Below are 24,676 nucleotides of genomic sequence, written 5' to 3'. Positions count from 1 at the left end.
TGGATGGATGGATGGATGGATGGATGGATGGATGGATGGATGGATGGATGAATGAATGAATGAAAGAATGAACAGATGGGTTAATGCTATTGTGCTCAGGTTTCTATTTAAAAATATGATAGTGTTTATATCTCTGATGTGATTTCACCTTTCATCGAGAGTAAAATTAAATATTCATGTAATTATTTTCAATGCAGAATGGCATTTTGAGAAGATTTTTCTAATGTCTTTAAAGGTCACATGAAAAGACACTTTTATCATTTGTTCCCCATCGCATAACAGATCATCACTACCATCTGTTGACAGTTAACTTGAGTTACAAAAAAGTCAATAGTGAGCATGGCTTGTCAATTCAACCTATTACAATAATAATGGTAACTGGAACACACCACCACTGAATGGTTTATGTAATGGGAGATAGAGAGAGAGAGTAAAAAATAATTCTCCTGTAAGAAATGACCTTATTTGTCCAAGACTTTGATACGACTTTTTTCTATATAGAGAACTGAAATAAAGATTTTTAAATGAGAAGCAATCCAAGATTATTTCACCAGGAGATCAAAGCCCTTTTATACATTTTCCTCATTTTTTTTTTCCCCTGAGTATCCTTGAAGGTTAGCACAGATTTCAGTCTAAACTTGAGCAAGGTAGGGATTATGCCTTAGTTATCTTTGATTCCCATAGCAGCTATTAGAGTCAAAGACATATATACTGTAAAGTTTTTGAAGCTTAAGCTTCAGGGTCTCTCACTTGCATGGTCCTCTTTTAAGGCCCTGTGCCTATATTTGAATTTGTATTTTTTTTCTTTTTTTATAAAGGAGTCCTCAAATTACATAAGCTCAGTCCTCACAAAATCTGAATTAACCCTTGAGTACAGTGCATTATACACAACAGGTGCTGACTAAATGCCTGCTGAACTAATGTGAAGTTCTTAATATGTATTATAATTTCTTATGACCTACTTTAATGTTAGAGCTCCATTACTAACTCGGTGAATAAGTAGTCAGGAAATGTTACTCTAAGTTTCATAAGTAAATCTTGTATTTCTTAAAATATTTAGCACGGGGCGCCTGGGTGGCTCAGTCGTTAAGCGTCTGCCTTCGGCTCAGGTCATGGTCCCAGGGTCCTGGGATCGAGCCCCGCATCAAGCCCCGCTTTTCTCTCTCCCACTCCCCCTGCTTGTGTTTCCTCTCTCGCTGTCTCTTTCTCTGTCAAATAAATAAATAAAGTCTTAAAAAATATATATTTAGCACCAACACCATAAGCCACCCTAGAAGCATTTATTTGTGAATTCAAAAGCATTATTCTATTCATGGGTCTTTCCATGGGATGTATGCATTGTATGATTTTATGTCCCTAAACATTTATACATACTCAAATTTACTTCTGAAAATATGCTCTTTCCTCAATATTTGATTTAATTTTACCTTGAAATCTTGGACCTGAATATTAACTGTTTTAATTATTTTATCATTTGTAATATCCATCTACCCTCACTAATAATCAACTCTCTGACACTGTGTTCCAAAAAAGAAAAGGATTTTTCTTTCGTACTGAAAATTATCTCAGCCCCCTTTTAAAAACTATCTACTCAATTTTCCCCCTAATCTTTTTAGAGGCCTTCAAGTTTAGCATGTCCATAGTTTCATTTAAAAAATAAATAGAAAAAACAATGAGGTCAAGCAGTTGGTTATGATGTTATTAATATATTACAGCAAAGCTTATATCAATCAAAATAGAGATCATTTGTTTCCACTTTAATATCCATATGTTGACTCATCAATATCTACAAAGGATCTTTGGAAAAATAGAACATGGACAATTTATATGAATATAAAAGAAATGCTACAGTAGGTAAAAAATGTTTTCTATCAGTGGCACTAAGCAGCTAATGCAAGAATGACTGTTCATTACAACTTGAATATCAAATGATTAGGATCATTTCCCTGCTGGCACAGTGGGCTCTATATTTAAGTATATGCTCTATATGCGTCCATTTATATATTTGTGTATACATAAATTTCAACATTTATAATAAAATAGAGATAAAGGAAGGGAGAGATAATCCATTAATTTATTGAAACTTTGGCTCAGATTATGAATTCAAATAACACCTTTCATGATTTCAAGGACTCTTTTGAGATATAGTAGTTCTCTATTATCTAACCGTATTTTATAAGCTCCAAAGTATTCAATTTAGAACTCAAATCGAGGATTCGGTGAAAAAAATCCGTATGTATTTTATGCATAATTTGTCAGAAGTTCATTTATTTAGCTGCTTCTTATGAGGAAGACTTTCATCCTCCTCATCATTGTAACTACCCTTCTATGAACTCCTCACAGCTCGCTTACATCTCTGCTGATACATTTAACTTGAAATACAATGAAAATAATTCTCAGAAGCACATCTTCTGTTCTGCCTTTATCTAGTTCGGAAGGAGTGAAAGCATAGTGGATGAAAAATGTATATTTACATTTGCAAACCAAATAACTGCTTGCCATTTCCTATGAAGTGTTAAATGAATATTAATAGAAGGATTGTATTTTTTCTTCCTTGTTTATAAAATAACGGGAGTAAGGGGAGAGGGATTTTCTGTTATGATATGCGCACTTTTCCCACAGATTTCCATGAAGTTGCATCTTGATGGAAACTGCAGCATATGTCCCAGTGGCTCCATAGTTGAACAGAAAAAGAACTTGAAAAAGAACCCTAAAACATGCTTATTCACAGCCTCTATTATTCTGCAAATGGAAGAGAAATGTGTTAAGTGATATGGTGCCTGGAATTTTATGCAGTCTTTAAAAAGAACAAAAACATCCTTTATTCATACCAAACATTCAAGATTTATGTTAATTTTCTGCTTTAATTACTACTATGTTCGAATGAGCTTATTTAAAAAACAAAGACACTCTGAGGTGGCTTTAAAACAAGAAATGGTTTTGAAATAAGAACTTTTAGTCAATTTAATGTTATGCATGAAATGATTTTTTTATATAGACTTAATTGTATTGTGACACACAAGTTCTTCAATAAGCCACAGCTTAAAATTGCAGAAACCGTCCCTCAGGGACACATCACTAGCAGATGCAGATTGCCAAGGTCAATTAAACTGATGTAGCTGTGCTGTCATATACATAGAAGAGAAACCCACGAGCATATGACAAGTATATTTCTCAGTATTTATAAAAAGATGTCAAGAATGTTATATTTTAGTACATAAATATAAATTAATTCTGCATAAACAATAAAACAATACAACAGAAATCATAATGAAGAAGGATTATTAGCATTCTTTGGAGTGTTTGATATGCTATAAAACAATGGGGGGGCTAAAAATTTCAACATTTATAATAAAATGATATCTTGAAAGCATGGATGAATTTATCTATATGTTTGTTGTTTAATTTTGCATAACCTATTAGTCAATAGGACCGAAGCACAATGAAACAAAAAGGCGAGCTGAGGCAATAATCTCAGTAATTCAGAGCTGAAAGCAAAATCTCACCAAGAGCAAATGAATTCTAATTACAGGGCCGGGATATCAGAGTTCTCTTTCAATAAAACAACCTGGGGTAAGGAAGGGACAGACCCAGAGAATGCCTTCCACTAACAATATCAAGTCTGGGTGGCATGAGCTTTTTTTCACATCTCCCCTCTGCATCTAAGTAATTGAATCAATATGCAGACACAATGGAACCCACAGTGAAGATTCATCATTGTCCTTCTCTAAACCCCTCAAATGTTAACCTTGATTCTGCACCTTCCCACTCCTCCAGGACCTCAAATATCATCTCTGACTCTCTTTAGAATATTGCATTTCTCCTCTTTCCCCTCTCCTCTCCTCTCCTATTTTGAAAAACTTTAGTTTTGGCATGGTTCTCTTTTCTCATTCTAACCTCCTCCTTTACCTAGTTTTAGAGTAATTTACACTGCGTACTTTCTTCACCACCCAATTATTCCTTCCAGGCTGTCCCTTTAATGGAAATATGATCTCCATGGTCCCTAAATTCTGTGACCTAAGTCCTCCTCCCTTCTGCCTTCCTATAGCATCCGATACTTTTATCACATTCATTTTGATCTCTTTCTTTGATTTGCAGAATGCTACTTTATTCAGGCTCTCCTTATCTTTAAACTGTCCATCTTGGGCTCTGGCTCCTCCTCATCTCATCTTCTTCTTCCCAGATTGAGTCATGTGCCTTTAACTTCATCTCTACGAAAATGACTTTAGTCACAAGCTTGAGCTCTTTTATTCTGGCACTTTTAGCTGCCTATTAGAGGTTCCAGTGTGGATGCTATACTGTCCCTTCCAAATCATCCAAAACCCAGCTTACAAGCTTCTCTTGGGCCTTTCACCATTTCATGACTATTATTAGTAAGCTTGCTCTTTTGTATCTTCTACTAATTGTGACCACCATTTATACCTTGTCTCTTCTCCTCAAATTTTGATGGACCAAGCTCCTTTTTCTTGCCCCCCACTGTCAGGAGAAGGTCTTCCCTTATATTTCATAAAGAACATCGAAACTATTATATGGGTACTTTCTGGTCATCCCATTGTCTAAACTATAAACCTATTGATCTGTGTCCACTCTACCTCTCCTCCTTTTTTTTTTTTTTTTAAAGAGAGTGGGGTGTAGGGGAAAGGGGCAAAGGGAGAGGGAGAGAGAGAATCTTAAGCAGGCTCCATGCCCAGCACAGGCACAGTGCCCCACACAGGGCTCAATGTGAGGCTGGATCTCACAACCCTGGGATCATAACCTGAACCAAAATCAAGAGGCTGATGCTTAACAGACTGAGCCACCCAGGTGCCCTATCTTCTTTCTTATTTATAATAATTTAAGAACTCTCCCTCTCATCAAAGGCCAGTCCTTCCATATGGGCCCTAGGATCCTCTATTTTACTTTGTAGGCATTTTGCTCCCTAGATTACATATTCTATTATCAGCCACTCCCTCTGAATTGTTTCTCATAAGCATGTACATACCTGTACAGTATTTTCCATTTTTAAACCATTCCAGATCTGCATTTGCCTCCCAAAACTTCACTAAAACTCTTTTCACTAAGATGACTAATTAGTGCTAGGTCGCCACATACAGTGACTCTCCTCAGCGATCACCTTATTTCAGGACCAGACTAGGGTGAGGTGAGTGAGGCACCCAAAGAATAAAACTTCAGAAGGTCCTCAGGCTCAGGACCATAGGCTCAAGTGCAGGTGGGCACCTCACTTGTCTCACCCTAATTGTGGCACTGCCTTCCTCCATCTCTCAGCAGCATTTAACAGATGACCACTTCCTCCTCATAAATGTCCCTTTGCTTGGCTTCAATGACACCACACTTTCTGATTTTCCACCTGCCTCCATGATCACTCTTCAATCTCCACTCCTGTTTTTTCCTATTCTTCTTTCTCAAAGGACCTAGAAATCAATCTTAAAAATCTTGGCATAATCTTTGATTCTTCTCCCTCCAATGATCTCAACATCCAGTCAGTTACTATGTTCCGACAATTCATGCAAATGAAACTCCCTAGACTCCCTAGGTACTTCTGACATCTCATTTATATCATCCTCACCTAATGAAGAACATTAAGAAAAGCAATCAACATTTATTGATCCCTTGTATGAGGCAGGAATGATGCTGTATATTTCCATATAATAATCTCATTTAGACCACAAAACAACTCTTTAAGGTAGGTATTATCATCTTAAATATAGTCAAGGGGTGGCAGAGCTGGTATTCGAATCCAGTTATTTCTGACTCCAAAGCCCTCCTTGCAATTGACCTTTGGTGTAGGGACAAGAAGAAGCCAGGAATGGGCCAAAAATAGTCTCTTAAAGTTTCACAACTGGGGACCATGGGAGTAACTAAAATGAAGGGGGGGGGTGGTTTAGAGGGATAGCAAAGAATTCTAATCTTGACTGGCTTTACAGATGATAGCCTTTAGGTCAACTCTTCCAATGGAAACTTTTCCCGTTTTGTTAAATTAACCACTGTTAATTTAACTGACTGTTAACCTAGTCATGATGTGACTTGATTTTAGTTGCTTTGCCTCTATCACTCCTTGAGTTTAGAGACCATATCTGATCAGCTCCTTCCCCAGCATCTAGCACAAAGTGGCACACAAGAGGAACTCGATGAATGTTTTTTGGTTGAAAAAATGTAATAGTTGTTCATTCCATTTATTTAGCACTCACATTGTCCTGTCTTGATTATTTTTCGTGTAGATCATATTTCCACAGTTACAGACAGCTCACTGCAGAGAGGAAATCCAAATATTTTTCCTTCAAAAAAAAAGTTTCTAAAAAAACTTCTATAGTGACAAACACACTGACTAGGGAAGAATATGCACTTGGTTATTTCTTTTGATTGATTTAACTATTCAATTTCCCTACTGCTATGGTTAAATAATGTTCAGTTTATATATGCTTGTAGAATTCAGGCAGTGGGAAAGTACGGATTTAATTTTCCTCCTCTCCACACTTGAAACAAGCTTAGGCTCCCCAAGTTAAATACAAAAAAAATGGGTGTCAATAATAGCCTGTAGCAACTCCTTTTGTTTTACTTGTATTCTACAGGGAGTCTTTCCTCATTTCCTAAACTGACCAACTAATCAATTAAGAATAAAATTGTCCAAGCACTTCACCTTGATTTGCTTATTTCTCTGCAATAATTCCCTCTATTTAAAACCCTAAACTCCTTGAAGATTTCATTTCATTTTATCTGGGAGAGATCTCCACAAGGAGGGCATTGTCCTTGAAGGAAATATATGGGGATTGTTTTCAAATTCTCTGTTGGATTCCCAAATGCTGTCCTTTGATTTGCTTATTTATATTCAATGATACCATCTACTTAAGGCTACAAACTCCTGGAAGGAATAGATCATCCTTTAATCTGATTTGGACCATAATCACCATAATTCTATGCACATTTGGGTGCTTAATACTTCTTGATAATTAGGAGTCCATGGAAAAAGTAGAAAGGATACTGAAATATTTTATATATACTTCCCAGTGAAAGAACCTTTTAAAATGCTGAATGATACCATCAAGTGATATAAATAATTAAAGAAAGGGATTAAGAAAAATGTTTAATATAAAATCCCTATTTGCTGCATTTAAAGCACAAATAAAAACAAATAGAAAGCCAGTAGTAAATTATACTACTGGAGAAAACAATATTATTAAAATATAAGTGAATACTGAAAAATATTTTAATTAACAAAATAAATCAAATGGAAAAGATTCCCTAAATAGAGCTTTAAAAGTTAGTCTATGTGTGTTTGACTGCCATGACTAATTATGTATCCATGTAATGTGTGTTCAATTTGGGCTTATTTAAATAGCAGAAATGCTCATTAGCTGCAGTATATCTGTGAAGCTTCAATAAACAGTTTAATGGTTTTTATGTTTAACCAATTTCATAAGTTCCTGTAATTTTAGCTTTAGCAACTCATTAATGTTATTTTTTGATATCCATCTTATGACTTTTTTCCCCTTGTCAATTGGCTGTAGGCATACTTCAATGCAAACTTAAAACATACAATAGAATATATTTTAAACAATTTTAATACATAAGTAAATGCATAATTCAAAAATACGGCTTCTTTATATAGAGCATGAGTTGTATTACAATGTAGTCAAAAAATATCTTTGGTATCGGCAAAGGTTATTGCGTTCACAATGATAATAATGACGAACATTTACTGAGAATGCCTCCGTGAACACACGGCTGGTTCTGACCTAGGCAACATATATATGGTCTCTTCGAATCCTCACAGAATAGATGTTATTTCAATTTTACAGCTGAGGAAAATGAGAGTGAGGTAAGTTACTCAAGTCACACTCTTAAGGTTTGAACCTAACTACAAATTAGCTACGGATGTACCAACTAGAAAAGCATGGAGGTCTTCAGGGCATTTGGAGATAGATATACACCTAGAACTCAGGAGAGAGCTCTGTACCTTGGGACAAGATATAGTCATAAGGATGGATAAAGTTAATAAAAAACATAAATCCAGGTAAGAGTCCAGCAGTTATTTTTTAAAGTGGCAGCAAGCCCAACCTGAACTAAAGCCAGAGGGGGAATCATCAGCATTTCATGAGACTCAAGGTATTTCTGAGCCACACAAGCCAAGAAGAGATCATTTCAAGAAATGTAAAATACAAGAGAAATGTAAGGTAGGTTAACTAGATTTGGTGATTTGAAGGTCAATGAGCAGTAAAAAGATGAGATTGCCAGTAAATGATGAAAGCAAAAGGCAGTTAAAAGGGGTTAAGGACAGAGGATCTGGCAAATACAGCAAGGCAAATACAGCAAGGCAGTACATACAGGATACCCTTTCAGGAGTTTAATCATGATTGCATAGGAAAAATTAAGGTACTAGCCTGCATTCATTCATTCAATGAGCAAACACTTATTGTCTACCATGTACTAAATCCTGCCGTAGGCAGTATAGTAAACTGTAATAAGGGACCTGTCCTTGTGGGGTATACATTTCAGTTGACATAAAATAAGAAAGTGAACAAGTAAGTGAATTGTATGATAGTGAAGATGGTCATGAAGAGGATTACATGGAAGGGGGTGTTTGTTACATGCTGAGGGGAGTACGAAGGGGGAGAGGTGCTTTAGATCTAGGGAGATGGAGGGTCATGGAGGGCTCTTAATGAGATGACATCTGAGCTAAAACATGAAGGGGAAGAATAGGCCAACATGCGAAGACCTCGAGGCAGATCATTGCAGGCAGAGGGAAGCATTGCGGAGGCATTAGGGTGAGGTGAGTAGGAGGAAGGGAGGCTTTATGTGGGTGAAAGAAAGGAAGCAAGGTAAGAGGTGAGGGGACCTGAGGGAGAAGTAGGGGCTTCATCAAGGAGGGCTTCATAAGCTCTGAGAAGAACTATATTCTAAACAAAGTAGCAAACCACTGGAGGGTTTGGAATAGGGGAATGACATGATATAATTTCTGTTTATAAGGGCTGATTCTGGTAGGATTATATGGAAGCAAGAGAAAAAGCAAGATGACCAGTTAGGACGCTATCTTCTTAATGCAAGTGAGAGTGTCCAGCATCTGACCGTTCCCTCAACAGAATGAAGATTTGCTGGCCTTCACATGACACTTGACATAAATACCACTTTCATATGTTTTTGTCTTTACTGTGGATTTTCTGTAGGGACATTCTGAATAAAGCAGTCATTTCATGTGTCCTCCCAATGTGGTCATCCCAATAATTCATCCACCTTTTCATTTATTCATTCATTCATCCATTTATTCAGTGACCACTTGGGACTGTGCTGGGTACTTTGGATTAAAATATGAATAAACTACCCTACAGTCCTATTGTCAATATAATTTAGAATATATAAGATATACAGAGAGAAGGAGGAGAAGAGCAGGAGCCAAAATGGACACACACATTTCTATCTTCCCTCTGTGTATGAGGAAAACATATTTAATCAGCATGCCCCTTTAGATTTCTAGTACCCACCAACTTTTGAATAAAATTCAGATACCTTAGCCTAACATTAAAACCATTTTGTGAATTAGCAATGATATGTTTTTCCACCTTTACAATTTCTCATTATGATCTAGCCAAAGTGACTACTCTGTGTACATATCTACCTGTTCACTCTGCTAAAATGTGCTTTCCCTATTTCTGCTCTCTTAAGTCCTGCCCCATCCTCATCTCCACTACAAATGCCATTGCTTCCATAAAACCTTCTTGGATTCTTAGAGCTGGAAGTCATCTCTCCACGTTGAGTGTTACACTAATAGGTTATCTGTTACTCCTTGTGTCACTATCTAATGGCATTTTTATTTAGGTGCATTTTTATCGCTCTGTTAGACTGAAAGCTCCAGTAGACAGGGACCATATATTCATTTTTGTGCACCCACGAGAACCTAACACAGAACCCAATATAATTAGCAAATACAGAATGAAAGAATGGGAAATAAGGTCCCACAAGTATGTAGGAGAGAAGATTAAAAGGGTGTCAAAATTAAATTAAGGTGTTTGGTTTCAATCCTACCATCAGTGGGATGGGGGTAGTAATTTTAGATTCTTACATATGAGAATAATGCCTTGATACTAGTGATGTAGAAGTTCATTTGGCAGCAGTGTGCAAATATAGGGGGAAATACTGGGCCATATTAAACCAAGTGCTTTGTCAAGTCCACTTTTCAGAGGACTTGGAAAATCACTGGATATTGGTTAAGCATGTGGTGCATAACATGCCTGACACTCTTTCATGAACTCATATATAAAAATAAATGGCTAGTAAATAAAGGTCTTTTGAAAACACTTAAAAGAGATTCATAATTACAAAATATAAGTATGGCTAGCATGAAAAAATGGTTTTCATTAGTCTGTATAAATGTTGGGTGGGACCTCTGAATGGATGTTAATATTAATGCTGGCTTCCTCCTCCAGCAATGCCAGCACATTTGGGACATCTAGTAAATTCCATGTACATATTCCACTTGAATTGAGTAGCTAGTTTCTATATTTAGGAGATAGGTATTAAATATGATTCAATATAATTTTCCAATTTATACAATTAAAACTTACACTTCTATAGGTCAGTTACTTACTTAACCCCAGACTATCTTAAATTAGGCATATTGTTATTTTTATTTTGTGCTTTGAGCCACAAATACAAATGCAAAGTCACTAACAACAAAACAATCTGCAACACAAAATACATATTACTAAGAAAAGTAGTATAAAGTATGCATCATTACTTTATGATTTAACTAAATTTTGCATCTTGATTTAACATTGCATAGCAACTTAGTGTAGTTCAATATTTCATATGAATATTAGATTTCAGAATAAACTTTATCATGGCTAACTAGTATTTAAAAGACAAATATAATAGGCCATGGTCAAAAAAGCCCCGGACATCTAGTACATTCACTATATGTTGAATAACATCAGCTACGTCTTATGATTTCTGTTCTCTGAAACAATTATGTTATTTTTCCATTTTCTACCTTCTTTCCCCAGCAAAAGTTGTTTCATGCCACTGCTCTACCTCTTGAATGTAATCTTTGATTTGATGGAAAACTACTGATTTATCCACTGTCTCCCTCTAAGAATGCATATGATATCAACCACTAGTGAAACCTGGAAAATAAAGATAAGGGAAGGCTCTGAACAGAGCTATTCACTGGGGAAACAAACCTATTCCTATGCAGTTATTACAGGGAAGTAAAATAATTACAGAAATATCATGTTGTACTTTAAATGGGTGTCTAAGGCAGGTGTAAGTGATGTGATGTTGATTCCAAGTCACTTTTAACACTGTTATCAGCCTGACCCTCCTTCGCCATCACCTCCACCCTTTTAAAATAATTCCAAAGGAAAACTCTGCCAAGATGCCATTATTTTGGTTGGTTATTCTGCAGAAATGCCAGCACTTGCATTAGATTCCACCACTTCATCCTCACTTCCAGTCAGAAAAATATCAGATAATTAGGGCAATTTTTAAGAAAACATGTACAGTTTTAGTATTGGGTTCCTGAGAATGTTTCTTGCCCAAAATATAGTTGAAAGCAAGACACTGTACAGGGAAGACTAAAAAGAGTTCATTCTCATCATGGGACCAAACACTACAAAGGAGATATTAATGTTTTATCACTGAGGCATTATAAAATGAAATGGTAGTGTAAGGAGCCACACACATCAGTAAGAGAGCAAAGGTACAGAATCATGGAATAAAAAGTGTCTTGACACCATGTCTTCCTTAAGATATTTACCATCTGAAAAGCAGATGGTAAATATAAAAGTCAGCAAACTGACTTCCCCTTCATAATGTGGTCAATGAGATGTTTCTGGAATTCCAGAAGAAATGCCACATATCCTCTCTTATCATACTTTTAAGAAGGTATTATCCAAACTACAGGCTATGACAGCTTTCATTCTTTAATTCAATCAGTGAGTAGCACTGTTCTAGGTACTGGGTTATGACAGTGAAAAAACAAGACAAATGATATGTAATGATTTCCAATGTCTGTTTTCAATCATTCTCTATTTTCTGAGTTCTAGTCCCGTTTCCAGTTCAATGCGTGAGCAAATCCAAATGCAACAAGTCACCGTTTCCCTCAGATCTGTTCCATCTGCTGTGTTCCTGAGTGCTATCAGCATTATGAACATCTGATCAAACTACCATACTAGATACTCTACATGCAACCTTTTTAATCAGACAGATGACCAAATCATGACTCTTCTATTTAAGAAATATGTCTTGTTCTCAATGTTCTTCTGGAGTTCTACCTACTTCTTCTTCTTTTTTTTTTTAACATTACTACCCCTATGGAGCAACATGCTTCTTTCATACTCCTGATGCCTCTTTCCATTTGGGGAAACAATCATTGTTATAGCCCTCGTGGTGTCTCTCTATCTCTTACCTGTCCTCAAGAAGCTGAAATTAGTAATCATAATTTGTGAATCAGAAGGAGAAATTAGGCATGCATGAATCACTTCTGTCATGCCTATAGCTTTGGGAGCTGCCCATTTGGGCACAGGTTCTCTCCCTTCCTTAGGACTGACAATCCTACTGGGGCACTTTCCCATTATGGGATCTATAATGTGGGATCATACCCATGATTGAGTGAACAACTGCCTAATTCAGGTGCTCAATACTAGAAAACACATTTGTCTTCTGAAATGAACCACCTCAAAGATGATTTCATGGTTTCTAATTCCCAACTATTTGAAGAATATACAAATGGTACAAAATCCAAGCACCTATCAGTCTTATCTCATTAACAATAAAGATCTCGGGGCGCCTGGGTGCCTCAGTCATTAGGTATCTGCCTTTGGCTCAGGTCATGATCCCAGGGTCCTGGGATTGAGCCCCGCATTGGGCTCCCTCCTCAGTGGGAAGCCTGCTTCTCCCTCTCCCACTCCCCTTGCTTGTGTTCCCTCTCTCTCTGTCTCTCTGTCGAATAAATAAATAAAAATAAAAATAAAATAAAACAATAAAGATCTCTCCCATATCTAAACCTTCCCTTTGTCACGTGGATGTCTATAGAATATAATTCAAAATCCCTAGTTTAGCATATAAGTCTCTTGACTCCACATAAGCTTTTAGCCATATTTCCTGCCATCTTTTTCCTATCCATGTTCCACCCTTACTTTATCAAACATCATCTGCTCCAGCTAAGCAGAATTTCTCGCCATTGTCTGGTCACATGAAACCGTTTGTCAGCTTACACTTTTGTGTATGATATTCCCTCTAACAGGGAAACTCCTACTGAAGCTCCAAAACCCAGTCCAAATGTGATCTCAAAATTTGCACATCATGTTGCAATGTATGTATGTACGTGCCTGTTTCTCCCATTAGCCTGTGGATCCCTGAAGTGAAAGACTCTCTTTTACTCATATTTGAGTAAATAGCACTTGGACAGTGTATATAACACAGTTGGACATTAAGAAATATTTGCTGCATGATGAATCATGAGAGGATGAATGGTAAAAATCATAAAATAAAAAGTTCAATTTTAGAAATAAAAATGGAAAATCCAGACCTTCATTTATAAAGATGAGAACATGCATGAAATAAGTAGGCTGATGACAACTTTCGAAATACATGATTTTTTTATATATATATAGCTTTTTAAGATGACTGTAAAATGACTGCTTAATCTAACAGTGCGGTGTTGAGCAAGTTGCATAATCTCCCTGGGGCTCCCTCCCTTCCACCCCCATTCCACCTGGAAACTCCCACATACCCCTCAAAGTTCAATTTACAACCCACTTACTCTAGGAAGCTTTCCTGAACCCTCAGACTGTGTTCTGTGCTTTCCTCCAGCACAATTTATCATCATGGTGCGGCTCCCCTGTTAAACTGCATTTCTGGAGACAATGTTTTGCATTGGCCTTTTCACCACTTTATCCCTAGAACCTAAGCTCAGCACCTGGAATAGCAGGCTATCAGAGGTTACTAGTTAAACAAAGAAGCCTGTAAAATGAGGGGACTAGAATATATGATTTCTGAAGTCCCTTCCAGCACGTTGGGAAATAGAAAGAAAAGTCCCATGCAAGTTACTGTGCGTTATGTAACATGTCCAGTACATTACACTGGAGTGCCAACTTTAGTTTTCAATTCTATCTCATCCATTCTCAGTTCTATTAATCATTAGTAAGCCCCTTCCTTCTAACATTTGTGCCATCAACCAAAAAGTTCTCCTGTCTCTGATGAAGTCCAGTATTCCACAGTCTGTTCCTTGAAACTTTGTTGCAAGTATTTATTTATTAAAAAAAAAATGCATACAACAGTGAAAATTTACCAAGTATGGCATAGTCTCAACTCAGTACCCAATCCTTCTCCCTCCTCTTTATTTTTGGTAAGGGAGAAGAGGAATTATGCAAGCTGAAGACCACAAAAAGTGGACTAATTGTTCAAAGAAAATTTGCTCAATCTCTAAGTGCAACCAGTAGCTTCTGGAGGAGATGTTTTATTGTTCGAAAAGTGGAAGACACTAGTTTAAAGGTGGGGGGGGAGTTATTAAAATGGCATAGTGTTTCCAACTTCCTCAGTGAATTGTCATAATAAGGAATAAAACAAGTAAAACATATTGATGCTATGTCTTTTAAAGTATAGGTAACTATTATTACCAGGCTCATCTAGTGCTCACTTAAAAGACTTTTTCCTAGATTTTCTTTAACACTTAAGTAACTGAGGAAAAATGGACATATTTGAAAAATTCCTGGAAGTCTGCATTGTCAGGGTCTCGTGCATGCCATTTCTTGCCTAACTGGCAATTTCTAGCTCTGACTTAGGCCAGGATAAGGCACATTAACCCACAGCCTGCACTTTTTCTCAGTAGGGGGGCAAGTGAATCAAAGCTACACACGAATCTTTGATTTACCCCATGAGGTTTTAAAAAACTTTTCTGAGAGATTTCCAATAAAAGGAACTGGTAAGTGATTTTAAAATCTTTTTCCCCAAAAAACACTCCTTTTATGAAACTAATTGCAATTAACGGCATCAAGGGAGTTGGTTTCTGAGGGTTTCACTAGAGATTCAGAAAAGTAGGCTTTGTGTTTTCTTGTTATTTCTAGCCACATGAATAGAAAGAAAATGTAGGCACTTGGTGACGTATATAAAGTCCTTTCCTAGAAGGGCCACACATTCCTTGCTATACCTACAGAGTTCAGGCACTTTGTCATTTGCTCTCCGGAGCAGTGCCATGTAAGCACTATGCTGAATCAGCTTCACTGCCACCATTCATCCTATCTCTTCCTTCCAAAAACATAGGTTTTTAATCTTATTGTATCATCCCATAATTTTCAAACACTTAAAACTCAAACTTAGTATCCTCAAAAGTGCTTCTCTCCCTCCTTCTTAAAAGTAACAATGATCAATCAAAAAACTAAGCAAACGAAAAACTGGCCCAATTTCACCATTTTTAAGAGGAAAAAAGTTATTAAAAATCCTTTGCTCTTTAAATACCTAATTTAGGGGCACCTGGGTGGTGCAGTCAGTTAAGTGTCTGACTCTTCATTTTGGCTCAGGTCATGCACGATCTCAGGGTCCTGAGATTGAGTCCCGTGTCGGGCTCTGCACTCAGCACAAGAGTCTGCTTGAGATCCTTTCTCCCTCTCCCAACCCCTCCCACTTGTGTTCTCTTTCTAAAATGCATAAATAAATCTAAAATAAATAAATAAATAAATGATCTGCAGAACCTCAAAATGGAGATTTCTAACTACTAAAAATTAATTGAAAGAAAATTTCATTCCCTTTGATGGTATGGAAAACATTAGAATTGATAAAACATTTTTAAAATGATGATACAGTTACAAACTGTATAATCTTTTTCTGCAAAAAACTAACCAAATATATGAAACTTTTTCATATTCAAAAAATCATAAGTGTAGGGACACCTGGGTGGCTCAGTCGTTAAGCATCTGCCTTCGGCTCAGGTCATGATCCCAGGGTCTTGGGATCGAGCCCCGCATCGGGCTCCCTGCTCCGCGGGAAGCCTGCTTCTCCCACTCCCTCTCCCACTCCCCCTGCTTGTGTTCCCTCTCTCGCTGTGTCTTTTTCTGTCAAATAAATAAATAAAATTAAAAAAAAAATCGTAAGTGTAAAAGCACATGCCTTGCTTATTTACAAAGACATGTCCACAGAACCTGCAAGTTCCCAGATGAAGTCCTGATTTTCAAATGCTTTTATTCCTAGACAACATTCATACTATCACAAGGGTGTAATATAACTCAATTTAATTATTAAAATATGTTTTGTTACATAAGGATAGTAACATCTAGGAGATGCTACTATGTGCCTGAAATATATTTAAGTGCCTTACATATATTATTAATTTATTCTTAAAATAACTCGAGAAGGTAGATACTATATCAGCCCCCTTAAAAGATCAGGACCATGAAGTACAAAGAGACTAAGGGAGCCAGGTTTCCAGCCAGGCAGCCTGGCTCCAGAACCCCTGCTCTAAGCTGCTACACCAGACGGCCTCTAATTAGTGTAATATTTATTGGATTATAAAGAATGCAACATTTTATGCCAAAACAGAAAAAAAAAATCAATAGCAATAGAAAAACAGAACTGTTTCTAACTTTTATATTTTCAAAAAAAAGAAACCAAACTGGCCCCATAAGGAAAAAATGACAAATAGGTGTAGTAAAATTAATATCTTAACATGGATCAAGTCAAGTCAAATACACAACTATATATTATCCATCTACTACAGGCATACTAATATGTTGGCTGCTATTGGGACTACAACTTATAAAGGTACGATCTTTGTGTTTTGGGGGTTTACAATCTAATTGAAAGATAAATTGCAATAAGTTCTGGAAGATCAAAGCACACAGCTCTTTTTAAAGTCAACATTTCAAAAAAATGAGAGGACAGCTGTGGTGCAGTCCTCTAGGCAGGGGCACAGAGGTCATGGCATGAGCTAGGGTGCCTTCCTTCAGTTGTGTGGAAGCATATTCAAAGCCACATAAAATCATGTCATCTAGATCTGCTGGGAGGGTGAGGACAAAGCCAACTGTTATTATTAACTCCATTGGAAAAATGAAGCTGTGAGGTTGGTGAAAATGGTAACTATTATCCTCATCAATTCCAAACTAACAGAGAAGATATGCACACTTTCACAACCAGCCATTTGGTTCCAAGCAGAAAGAGAAGGGAAGATAAACTTAGAATAAGCAAGGAGTCTCTTAAATCTGAGATTGTCCAAACAAACAAAAAAAGAGAAAATTCAATTCAATAAACATTGACATTGGTGTTTAGCAGAAGAGGAGACTTTATGTATCACAAAATACATATTATTGAAATAAATAAATGTTTTAAAATTTCCACTGAAGGGCAATGTTTGTGGACTAGAAATGCCAGTAGAGGTAGCTTGTGCTTAATTTACTGACAGCCTTTAAAATCAGTCTTGAACAATAAAATCCCAATTTAATGTGATTTGGAATCTTATATACTTAGAGTGGATGAGAATTTTTAAAAGGTGGAACCACTCTTAATTTTTCACAGGAAAGATATCAAATAAGGCTGAGACTTTATTATCTCAATCAAATTAGAAATCAAACACCACATTGCCTTTAGAATTTGGGACAGTAGTTAATGAACGATTCAATTAAATTGTGCTCCTAATAAGCACATATATATTCCATGCAGAGGGATGTGGAATACAGAGTCTTTTGTTCCTATTTTCCACTCACTGCTACAACCCAAAAAATGAAATAGAAATAAAATAGAATTAGATAAAACAATGATGATCACTCATAAATGTTATTAGCTTTGGTAGCAATGAAATAATTAGCAACTGTAATCCAAGGATATTATCCATATTTGTTTTATAAATTTGATATATTTTTTATAAGCTTTGAGGCATTCACCATTTTTACAACAGGAAGTATTTATTACAGATATATTGGGTGCTTAATACTAAGTAAAGTTATTTTATATTCTTTGTGAAACACACAAATTAAAGGACTTGCAAAAGTAATGCAGTATATGTGGGAAAAAACCCTGAGATTAAAAGTTTAATTTCCTTGAAATTTCTCAATTTAGGTTACCTTTATAAATATATGTTATTGATATAACTGAGATGCTAGAAGTATTTTCATTTAAAATATTGTAATCAGAGAATGCTGAGAATATGTTATCACCATTCTTTATATGTACTCTGTCAAGTTTATTTCATTCTTTGAATTCTTCAGAATATTTTATATAATACCTTCACCAAGGAGTTTCTGAATTACCAGTATGGAATCCATCTGTGAGAAGATACTGGGAGGAATAATCCTATAGGGAAGAGTGGGAAATAAAGCTGGATACATAGTATATATAAAGCCATTTGCCGAAGTTCTCAAGTGCAAAGAGCAAGGCTTCATCCTATAGTATAGGGTAATATTGGTGAATTTAATGAAAAGAAAAACTGGAATTAGATATTTGAATCTGGGATAGCATTTTGAACTTTAGTGATGGGAGAACTACAGCACCATTTAAATAATAGCAAAGTGGAGGCACAATTGCCTTAGGGAAACCTCATGAGATGATCCTTCCTCACTTTGTACATGTCTCTAAATGCATCATTCCTCACTTGGTAAAACAATTATTTGTTTAAAAGTCTGCCCCCTGCCCCAGTCTGTGAGGTTTTTAAGTAGAAGGAATAGTTCATTCATCTTCATACTCTCCAGAATACAACTTAGTACCCGGCATTCATTAGATATTCAGTAAATGTCCGTTACATGCATGGCATATAACAAAGGATGAAAGGTCTTCTGAGACATGGAGTGGAGAAAGGGATTTGGGAGCTAGTTACACAGAAGTGAAAGAGTGTCTACTGTAAGTCTAGCCTCGACCTGGCACACAGAAATTGTTTATTAAGTCTTTCTTACAGGAATGGATGTGTGTATGAATAATAAATGAATTAATGAGGTGATCAGTTCCCTGAAGGAATAAATATATTAAGAGAAAATAGGTAAAGTCTGAACTTGGGAAAGTACTAAAAAGTAGTAAGCTAGAGGAGGAAACGTACTCAGTGATAGGCTCAGAAGAGGAATAGTTAAAAGGAAAAAAAAAAAAACACAAGAAAATGGGAGTGCCATAAACAGTAATAATGTGTTACATTTCCAAAGCACTTTCATGTTACTTCATTTTAATTCTGACAACAGTCCTGAAAGGTAGGGGGAGAAGGTTTTATTATGCTTGTTTTTTTTACAGAGGAAGAAGCTGAGGCTCAGAAAGGTTAAGTGACTTAGAGCATTTCAAAAAGAAAGAAATATTTAACATTGTCAAATGCAGAAAATAGAATGAGGACTGAGAAAATGTCATGGAGTTCGGCGTGCAGTTCATCGGAGCCTTGCAAAGCGAGGTTGGGAAGGAGGCAAGCGGGGGTGGGGGGATGGGGGGTGGGGGGGTGGGGTAGAAATGCAGGTGGACGGTTTAAGAAAGGTGCTATAGATAAACATATTAAATCACATAGTATCACATATGTGATGATCACAAAAATGTCACACATAAATTGCATCACATAGGTATCAAGATGGAACAAGATTCAAGATCGAAGAGGGAGATGTGAACAGTTTCTCTTTGGACCTAAATGGACAACTTCCTTCCTATAAACTGATTTTCACTATAGCTAATATGTGTGTGCATATGAAAACCTGCTGACTTTGAAATTATTTAAAAAAAATTTTAAATAACAATTGGGTAAGATCTTCTTGGTAAAATTCTAACAATGATTGATTCCCTTCCCCCCTTACTTTAATATTTTCCATTCAAAAACCAGTACTGACCACATTTAGAGGGGAGGCATGCAAGCTATTTCACCTTCCAGTTCTCCCAGCTTTCCTCTCACTTGGAAAGTAGGCTTCTTCTTAATGCAAACATTGAAAGGCCTTGGAGAAGCAAGGAATTCTATTTAAGGATAATTTTTTCTTTTTTTCTTTTCTTTTTTTTTTTTTTTTTTTTAGATTTTATTTATTTGACAGAGAGAGACACAGCGAGAGAGGGAACACAAGCAGGGGAAGTGGGAGAGGGAGAAGCAGGCTTCCCGCCTAGCAGGAAGGCCGATGCGGGGCTCGATCCCAGGACCCTGGGAACATGACCTGAGCTGAAGGCAGACTCTTAATGACTGAGCCACCCAGGCGCCCCAAGAATAATTTTTCAAGCACTCTGTTATTTCAAGTCAAGAGGAGGAGGGAAAAAAAGGAAAGCAAAGGAACATTTTTCCTTGGTTTGTCTAAATGTATATGGTTAGTATGTGTTAAACATTGGAAGAAATGTGCAGAAGTAAAATACATAAATGCATTCAGGAATGACTTTGTCAAATAAACATGACTAGATCAAACTTTCTTGTACTTCATATTTTAAATACTAAGTTAAATCTTTCTCTTTTCACACACACGAGCCTAAGTTTTGCGAAAGCTGTTTTCTATGATCTGAGTTACAACAACTTAGGTCTGTTTAGAAAAAAATACTTTTTTCTTAATATTAGAGATGTCACATGAAACATAAATTTAGATGGGTAAGGTAAATTAGTTCTTGATAAGTGAATCATCAACAGAATTGCTAGTTAATTGTGATTCAATTTTTTACTCAGTTTCTGGTGCTGTGCAGAGTAGTAAGAACAGTATGATTTTTTAGAGGGTAGAATGCAATTTACGTGTTGTTCTTTGTTTTTTCTTCCTGAACCCAGTTAATGAATAAACAAACCACACTGTGACTGTGTCTACATATCACATAAACATCTAGATGAAAAGTGACAAATTCAGGCCATCATCCAGCTATTTGAAAACATTTATCTTGATGACATTAAACATCTGGATGTTTCCAAATATCAAGATGTTTGATGTCCTGCAGATAAAATATCCTGATGACTGGTTGAATTTTTTACTTATCTGTTGCATAAAAATGCACGTTTGCATTTTTCAGATGCAAAATGTAATTTTATTTCACACACAAAATATGATTTCAGCATGGATATAGTAGGGAGTCATAGGAATTGTCAGGTCTCGATTTTTTGTTATTATTGTTATTCATAATGAATCGCTGACTTGGAGAAATGTCTTTTATTTTCCTTCAGTAAATAAAAGAGTTAATCATCATTTCAACAGTGTGTATTAAAAGGTAAAGAATTTGCAAAATGAAGACGCATAGGGGACAGGAAAGGCAAAATGAACGACTCACAAAAACAATGAGTGTGGTGAAAATATACCATACAATAGCCTTAATTGATTAACTTATTACTCAGTTGGAATATTACATAAAACACTTTCCTTTTTTATCCTTTTTAAAAAAGCATTTTTTTCTTCCTTAGCATGTCCATTTATGCCATCCAGATGAAATAAGAGGAGTTCAAACTTTCTAATTTGATAATTTTGATGTTTTTAGTGATGGTTTGGCATGAGGATAGCAGTACACCTGAATTCTATTTTTGCCTATTCATTAGGTCTTAATTTGTCTGAATCATTGAAGATTGACTGTTATAACTTCTCTGTCACATTTTCTTACTCAAGGTCTAATTGAAGAAAAAGGCTTTCTTATAGAGGAAACAGGCAAATGTTATTGCAAAATAGAATATGTATTTTTATTATCAGCTTAAGAGAAAGATTAATGTTATTTTCAATTCCCACCACTTTAAAAATAATTCTGTATAAGGATTAAATGTCATTTCTAAGCCTTTTAAATCAAAATTGCTTGGATTTCACACTAGAAGAAGAAAATGAATGTTAAAGTGAAAAACAATTCCCTGAAAACTGGAATCTATTATGGCACTAAAATAACAGACAATTGCCTAACACATTTCAGCTCCGGATACTCTACCTGTAGGATCACTGAGAACTGAACCAAAGGCACTGATGACCACATCGGCTTTCAGACGGACTATCTCATCTTCATGTTCGTGCCAGTTTCCAGTTTCATCTTGCTCTGTCCGAACAAATTGCATGGCAACAATTCTCCCTTCTTTCAATATAACCTTCCGTGGGGAAAGGAAAGGCAAGAATTCACACTTTTTTTCCTTAGCAAGTTCCACCTAAAACAAAACAGAACACAGAAAAACTTGAAAATGTTTCTTCTCCATTGAATGTTTGGTTTTTAATTCAATTATACATGACACAGTTTATGATGATTAAATCAACATGAAGCCGTTTCTTTCACCAAATCTGAGGTTTGGTTATTAGCTATTTACATTTTGCAAATCACTGACTCAGGGGAGTCTTAAATCGATTGGAGTTGTCATGTGGAAGTTTATAGAGCATGGCATCACAAGATATTTCTCAAGTTCTAGGAACTGCATGCCCTGCGGTTGGTGGCGAATAAGGTTTTGGCTATAGCAGCCCGGTTTTCCATATGCTTTCATTTCTGTAGGTTAAGTTCTTTTCTAAGTCATGCTACGTATGAAAATAAATACTTCTGATTATTACTGGGTTGCATATATCTAAACTGGAAATAAGTCAATAAAGTGGGTGAGCCAATCTCGGCAAGTACGTGATTAAAATGGTAGGTAGGAGAAAAAAAGACTGAGAAACTGTGGAATCAAGAAGTAAGTAACAATCTTACTTTCATAAAAATGCAAATGAGAAATTTAAGGAAGAGAAATAGTATGTTCTTGACAAATTCCCAGTTCTTTGACATCTATTACTTCCTTTATTCTGTTATAAAATGGGACACCCTCGTTTTTGTTTTCATGCTCATCATGGGATGCCTATCAAGACAGAATGTTAATATTTACATACCTATTTATTTTTTCCATTTACTGTTTTTTGGGAGAATATAACCCTAAGTAGTATGTTGAGTAGTCTTTTTCAAAAAAATGTACTACTAGAGAGGTTGAGGGGGTATCGTCTCATTCTTTCCCTCCCTCATGGAAGATAGGTGGGTTCTCAGTAGGACCCTGACAAGTGAGGTTGAGAAGGTCATATGTGTAAGGTTCCAAACCAGGAGTTGTCTGGGCAACATCAAGATGGAAAAACTGACTCATAAAGTGACCTGCTCAATGCTGTGATCAAGCCATAAACCCACCTCCCAGCACTCTGTCCATAATTAGTGGTTCCAAACTTTGGCATGGATCAGAATCAGCTAGAGGGCTTGTTAAAACAGATTGCATGGACCCACCCCCAGAATTTCTAGTTCTATAGGATTGGATAAGGCCTGAGGATTTGCATTTCTAACAAATTCCTAAGTGATGCTATGCTTCTGGTTTAGAAATGACAATTTGTGGACCCACTGTCTTCCCAGACAACAGCTGACTAACTCTTAACTTAGTTGGTCTACACCATCCATTCTCAATGAGCGTAATATCATCCATAAGGGAGCAAAAACTGATTCTTGAGGAAGGAAAGAATCTTAGATGTCATAATAATTTGTGACCCCCCCCCATAACAGCAGTAATATATAAACAAACATACAGGGTATCTGTAGTATAAAATTACAGTGTATTTGTGTGTGTGGTGTGTGGGGGGGGCGGGTTATTTAGGAAAAAAAGTTTAAAAAGATTCCCTAGAGGGATAATTAAATAAACAAAACAAAACATGGGGCACCTGGGTGGCTCAGTCGGTTAAGAGTTTGCCTTTGGCTCAGGTCATGATCCCAGGGTCCTGGGATCAAACTCCAAGTCAGGCTCCCTGCTAGGCAGGGGAGTCTGCTTCTCCCTCTGCCCCCTCGTGCTCTCTTTCTCTCTCTCAAATAAATAAAATTTTAAACAAAAAAAACTGAGAAACACTAGTCATTACTATATATTGGCATGGAATTCTTCAGTCGATGTCTTATTTAAGATATGTTTTGAATATTGGCCTTAAAGCCTTAAAAATTGGACCACATAAATTATGATTGCACGGTATTTCCTTTTTCTTTATAAAACTAAGAGATTACTGATATAAGAAATACTAGATTTCCCTTTTCTTTATAAAACTAAGAGATTATTGATATAAAAATACTAGATTTCCTTTTTCTTTATAAAACTAAGAGATTACTGATATAAAAAATACTAGATATTGGTATGTCATGGGTAGTAAGTACACAAAATAATAGATCTCAAATTGTTTACACAGGAAAATTAGGGGTAAGTGGAATCGAATCAGGTTTGAAACCTGCTCCTACTGCTTACTTGAGATAGTCTCTAAATAAATCTCTGATCTTTAGGCTCTTATAATTAAAATGGGGATAATACAGAATTACTTGGTATGTGGTGTTTCTTTTTTTTTTTTTTTTTTGTAAAGATTTTATTTATTTAACAGAGAGAGACATAGGGAGAGCAGGAACACAAGCAGGGGGAGTGGGAGAGGGAGAAGCAGGCTTCCCGCAGAGCGGGAAGCCCGATGTGGGACTTGATCCCAGGACCCTGGGATCATGACCTGAGCCAAAGGCAGACGCTTAACGACTGAGCCACCCAGGCGCCCGGTATATGGTGTTTCTAAAGCTATTTAGAATGTAAAGCATCGAAAGCAGAACTTAACATACAGAAGATGCAAGTAAATACTATTTATTTGTAGTTGCAATTCTCTGAATTCACTACCCCCCCCAAATCATTCTTCAAACTATTCAATACCACTTAACACTGGGATTATGATTCCAATAGAAAGGTGGCCCAAGAGCAAAGGTAAGAAAAAGAAAAAGCCAAAGAACCTTAGACTCCTCTTTAATTTTCCACAAAATAAAATGTATGATTTCTAGAAGGCAAACTATTGCTTAAATAGTTCTAATT

At 36.3% G+C, this 24,676-nt stretch overlaps 1 protein-coding gene across 2 annotated transcripts in view; it reads right to left on the bottom strand.

Moving 5' to 3' along the window:
* DPYD (dihydropyrimidine dehydrogenase) overlaps window positions 1-24,676 on the bottom strand; it is an 802,992-nt gene that overhangs the window by 409,732 nt on the left and 368,584 nt on the right. For both annotated transcript variants that reach the window (XM_035017962.1, XM_035017963.1), the window contains exon 11: window positions 21,796-22,006. In XM_035017962.1, the coding sequence (XP_034873853.1) occupies window positions 21,796-22,006 (211 nt within the window). The remainder of the gene's footprint in view (window positions 1-21,795; window positions 22,007-24,676) is intronic.

Source organism: Mirounga leonina, unplaced genomic scaffold, assembly GCF_011800145.1.
Source record: "Mirounga leonina isolate KUSES-001 unplaced genomic scaffold, KU_Mleo_1.0 Mir_173, whole genome shotgun sequence".
Classification (NCBI taxonomy): Eukaryota; Metazoa; Chordata; class Mammalia; order Carnivora; family Phocidae; genus Mirounga; species Mirounga leonina.
The sequence above is the reverse complement of the archived record's forward strand: the minus strand, read 5'-3'. Positions and strand labels throughout refer to the sequence as shown.